At 45.3% G+C, this 5083-nt stretch overlaps 1 protein-coding gene across 1 annotated transcript; it reads right to left on the bottom strand.

Moving 5' to 3' along the window:
* Positions 1 to 2030: 2030 nt before the first annotated feature.
* Positions 2031 to 4301, bottom strand: phlda1 (pleckstrin homology-like domain, family A, member 1). The gene is made up of 2 exons (XM_076296804.1): positions 3661 to 4301; positions 2031 to 3011 (listed from the first exon to the last, which is right to left on the bottom strand). Exon 1 carries the CDS (start codon positions 4156 to 4158, stop codon positions 3688 to 3690), a length of 471 nt encoding a protein of 156 aa, XP_076152919.1. The 5' UTR covers positions 4159 to 4301; the 3' UTR covers positions 2031 to 3011; positions 3661 to 3687.
* Positions 4302 to 5083: the final 782 nt, after the last annotated feature.

The following is a 5083-nucleotide window of genomic DNA, read 5'->3' as shown; positions in this document are numbered from 1 at the left end:
GTCAACATCCTCTGGCAGTCATGTGAATGACATTCCACACCAGCAGAAATCAATTTAGCTAGAAAAGGATGTGTGTGTGTGTATGTGTGTGTGTGTGTGTGTGTGCTGTGATGGATTTGTGTCTGAGTATCTCTGTGTTGTATCTGTGTTTCCACAGTGCATTAGAAGTAGCCTGGCGGGCCATCCTATATCATTGAAATGTATAGTCTGGAATCGAATCATTCACCTGCTTAATCCAAGGGGCGGGCAGAGAATTGTCTTTCAAACTGCCTAGGCATGCAATAGGCAGCGCTACGACCATATCCGTATCCGGTCGGCAAAACGGCAAATACATCCTTCTTCGAAAGGAATGACTTAAGTGCATTGTGTTGCTCTACTTTCAAAGAAAAGCACAAGTCCAACTCCTCCAAAGTTGACGCCAACGCCGATTCAAACAACCACTCTTCGTTCGCCAAAGCCACCTTCCTTGTTGTTCACCGTCGCAGGATGTCGTTATCCTGTTAAGCCCGCCTTAAGACTCTCTAACGAAATAGAGCGCTGTGATTGGAGAACATCCACGGTGTTAAGCCAATAGAAATTCCTATGGTTCGATACTAGACGTACAGGCTGAGCAAATTAACTAGGGTGCGTCTAGATTTCTAGGCTACATTAGAAGCATATTTATCTGGTAATGGCTTGTGTGTACTTCTGATGTGCAATCTTGGCTGTGTGTCGGCTGTAAGCATTTATGGATGTATGCGATTCCATACTGCACGTCAGCCACATATTTATCTGGTAACATTTTTTCCCATGATGCACTGGAGGAGGGCTTGAAGGAATCCCATTCATCCGTGCCATGGAGACCAGCAGAGCCAGTGGCTGGGCTCGTCAGTCTGTCAGCATGACTTAATCATCTGTAAGCTGTAGGCGGCAGGCCACACGCCACGCGTGATGCCGCGTACAAGCTGCTGTGTGGGGCCACACGACTGAGGACAGCACAAACACACACAAACACACACACACACACACACACACACACACATACAAGATACACAGACACACACACACAGGATACACAAACACACACACACAAACACAGGATACACAGACACACACACATAGGATACTCATTTCAGGCTGTGAAGACACAATAGACACGTGTCTAGACATCTCTTCCAAAAAGAGCACAGACAGGCACACACGTATAAATATATGTATATATACTCTTTTGATCCCGTGAGGGAAATTTGGTCTCTGCATTTATCCCAATCCGTGAATTAGTGAAACAAACACAGCACACAGTGTACACACAGTGAGGTGAAGCACACACTAATCCCGGCGCAGTGAGCTGCCTGCATCAACAGCGGCGCTCGGGGAGCAGTGAGGGGTTAGGTGCCTTGCTCAAGGGCACTTCAGCCGTGCCTACTGGTCGGGGTTCGAACCGGCAACCCTCCAGTTACAGGTCCAAAGTGCTAACCAGTAGGCCACGGCTGCCCCACACACCTACATCCAGTGCACATCCCACACATAATGCCGCACAGAAGCTGACTTGTTATACGCCAAACAAGACTGTTTGCAGTTCTTCCCTATGTGCATGTGGTCCACTACCCCCACCTCACCCCACCACAATCTCCAAAATATACTGACCAGCCAGTGGAAGCCACACGCTTGGCCTGTCCTGCGAGGGCAGTAATTGAGTTCGCCTGACTGAGCTTGGGGGGTTTTGGGGGTGGCAGGGGTTAGGCACAAGCGCCTGGCTGACAGTTTATCTCAATGACAGCCCTGGACAGGGAAATGTCATTCTGAGAACTGGGGCTACTTATAGCCAGAGCAGTGGGGTGTACAGTTCACAGCAAATGGCTGGAGAGGGAGAGACAGACGGCACTCTTGAGAGTCACAGTGTAAATGAATAAAGGCGACAAGTGTGACCCACTTTGTTTTGGTTCACCTTGCCTGACAACTACCAAAACATGCACACACATGCATGCGCGCACACACACACACACACACATCATAAGAAGAAAAGACCAATATACCACAACAGCCACTGCTCATTGGAAATGGAATGTATATTTTAAGTAGTATGAAAATAACTCTCAGATCAAAATAAGCACAAAACAAACAAACAAACAAACAAACAATCAAACAGTAAGTCATAAATCATCAGCAGTGAGGCAGAAGTCCTCTGTATCTCAAGAGCATGGGGTGGAGTGGAGGTGCAGCCACTGACAGTCCGACAGAACCCCAAAATCTTCTGGGGTAAAACTAGCCTTTGCAGGACATCAGCAAAGATGAACTCATATGTCTGATCATGTTCCTTAGCTAGCTTCTTCATGGTGCTCTCAGAGCAGACATAATTGTTCAAATAACATGTTTCATTTGCAATAATGGCATGTTTATAAGGAGACATCTTGATTTGACACAATTGATTGGATTATTTCATATCACTTAACTGCTTGTCTTTAAAGATTAGTTGTCTTCATTATTGTAAAATAAAGAATGTGAATCTTTGGTTTAATTAAAAGATGAGAAAATCAGCTGAGAGGATGTTTGAGCCATTACATGCTTTGTCTGAATAAAGTCTATCGGCCTACTTCCAGGGAAATGGTATGGAAACAGTCACTATTCTGGAATTTTCTTGAGATTTTTAACAGGACTCTCAGATGCACAACTGATCATCGTTCACAAAAGGTTAAATTTATATGGTCAGATATAAAAAATATATACACTTAAGAATAAATAAGACAACCATACTGCAGGCAACATCGTTTGAGTCAGTCGATGTCGTTCATGACAAACACATCACCATCTGTCCTCCATTTTTCCCTCTCTCTCTCTGCTTTTCTTCTTCCATTGAACAGTCCCGTACAGAAGAAGCCGAGTCAGAGTCAAAGAGGTTGAGGTGAGAGGGAGCTACGAACTGAGGAAGCATCTTGTCTTTCCTCAGCACGGAGCTCCTTGGCTGGTGCTCGGATGTCTCGAACCCGGTGGCCGGACCACTCCATTCACCCCGCGCGCAACGTCCGAGTAACCTGCGGGCAAAAAAAATGATACCGACTCAGGTCAAGGGTCATAGAACCATCCGCGCGCCAACTGGAAACACTTCCGTGCGTCAACCAAAATAGCATGAGGGCTCGAAGGGGAAGTATCCAAATTACACACGGGTGAAAAGAATACAGCAAAGGATATGTACTATTTCATAACCTGTCACCTATAGCTTTTACAGCGGTTCACTTGGTAAGCTGTAGGCTATAGAATATTGTAAACGAAATGTAATGAATCTTCTTATTCGTGCTTGAAGCAAGGCTCCTTCAAAATTCTACCAACTTAAGATAAACTGAAATATGATGTTATGTCATAGCAGAGGTCTTCAAACCTCTGGTGTGTTAAATTCTGTGTAAAAATAAAAACACCTAGTAGAAACGCCTAGTAGCCTGGACCTTAGGCTACGCGTAATGACTGCTATACACTATGCAGTATCACTAGGCAAAGCAAGATAATGAGACTACCTAATGAGACTACCCTGAACCTTATCAAATATCAGAGGTTGCTAAAGTGCTGTAGCATTTTGCATGAAAGAGATATTCCTTATATGGCTGCGGCTAAGCGTGGATTTGTGCGCTCTGAGTGTGCCCGACTACAAAGAGCTTGCTCTCTCTCTTGATCACATAAACGGCTTACCACAAATGTCAATGTCGATTGCGGGGTTCAGGCAACATTTGGCGAGTTCCTGATCATCTTCTGACCTCCTGGTATCTGAGCCACGAGTAGCTGCTGTTTCTGTCGCGTAGACTTCACCGCCAAGATCGCCTGACGGTTTTTGTACTGCACCATCTGCAGAGTGATTTCTGCGTTCCAGCCCTCGTCCTGCGGACACCTGAAATCTATCTCCTTGCCCTCCGTCATGACTACAGTGAAGTAGACGTATTTCCCCTTTCTTTCCACGCAGTCCACCGTCTTCATGTTGGCAAAGTGCAGCTCTTTGACTTTGCCGAAATGATGGTGGTGCGGATGGTCATGATTATGGTGGTAGTTCGGGTGGTCATGCTGTTTCGGCGGGTGTAGCAGCAGTCCGTCCTCTGTCAGCACGCAGCGTTTCTTTTTCCACAGCTGCAGCAAGCCGTCACTTCTCTTCTCCAGCAGCCCCTCTTTCAGCACCTTGCCGCCGTTCTCCAGCATGATCAGAGGACGCCAAATCGTTCTTGGATGCGAGTAGGGTGAAAGACCCAGGCGCTTAGCTCAGAGATCAGTGTGTGAACATCAGCCAGGCAGGACGGTTCCTTATCTCCCGTGCGGGCTCCGATGTCAACCAGAGAGCAGCGGTAACTGAGATATGTAGTTGTTCTCGACGAGGGTTTTCTTCGGCTACGGCTGTGCGGACCGCCCCCCAATGACATCCAGAGGAAACAGTCTCATGTTGCAGAAAACCTGACACACATGGCTACTGTAGTGAATGTCAGTCACTCTCAATGCAAAGCATTACCACACTAATGGGCCCACATGTAACCTAACATTCCATAACACAAATTTAGGACTAGGCTACACGTTTTCAGCTATTGAAATGAACACAAGAGAATCGAATGCAATTAGGAAATGGGTCTCCAAATGAAAAACATGCCAGCATTTTCCATAAGATCATGTGTCAGATTATGGCTTAGGTTGTCCAACTAATGGCTATGGCTTCTAAACTAGTTTCCACTTCCATTTTTTACACTAGGTAGTTCTATGGTTGAAGTCTAAAAGTTAAACTTATTCTGTTAAAACACCAGACCACACAATGCCATGTGAAAAATGTGAGTCAAAATAAGGCATTCCAGAATTATTTTTCTTATGGTGTACCAAATCAATGAACATATTATTCCTTAACCCTCTCTCAAAACTACAAATCATTCATATAACCCACATAACCCGGATAAGTTGGGCTCTATAAAACTGTTCTTGTAATTGATTATTCACTGTCAATGCAACACTGCCATCTGTGGCAAGCAAAAGGAAGGGACCAGTTTATGTTAAGCCATTAACTCCCTCCAATTTAACATACGGACTCCGCTATAGGTAAAATTGTTTCTTATGGTCAGAATCAACACCTACTCACATAAAACTA

Source organism: Alosa pseudoharengus, unplaced genomic scaffold, assembly GCF_046254945.1.
Source record: "Alosa pseudoharengus isolate Yale_2024_CS ecotype anadromous, Long Island Sound unplaced genomic scaffold, YU_APseudo_1.1 YU_APseudo_1.1_scf_20, whole genome shotgun sequence".
NCBI lineage: Eukaryota > Metazoa > Chordata > Actinopteri > Clupeiformes > Clupeidae > Alosa > Alosa pseudoharengus.
Note: the sequence above shows the minus strand (reverse complement) of the source record. Positions and strands in the feature narration are given on the sequence as shown.

Coding starts and splice junctions, on each gene's coding strand:
- phlda1 (XM_076296804.1), bottom strand. CDS start 4,158: ATGCTGGAGAACGGCGGCAAGGTGCTGAAAGAGGGGCTGCTGGAGAAG.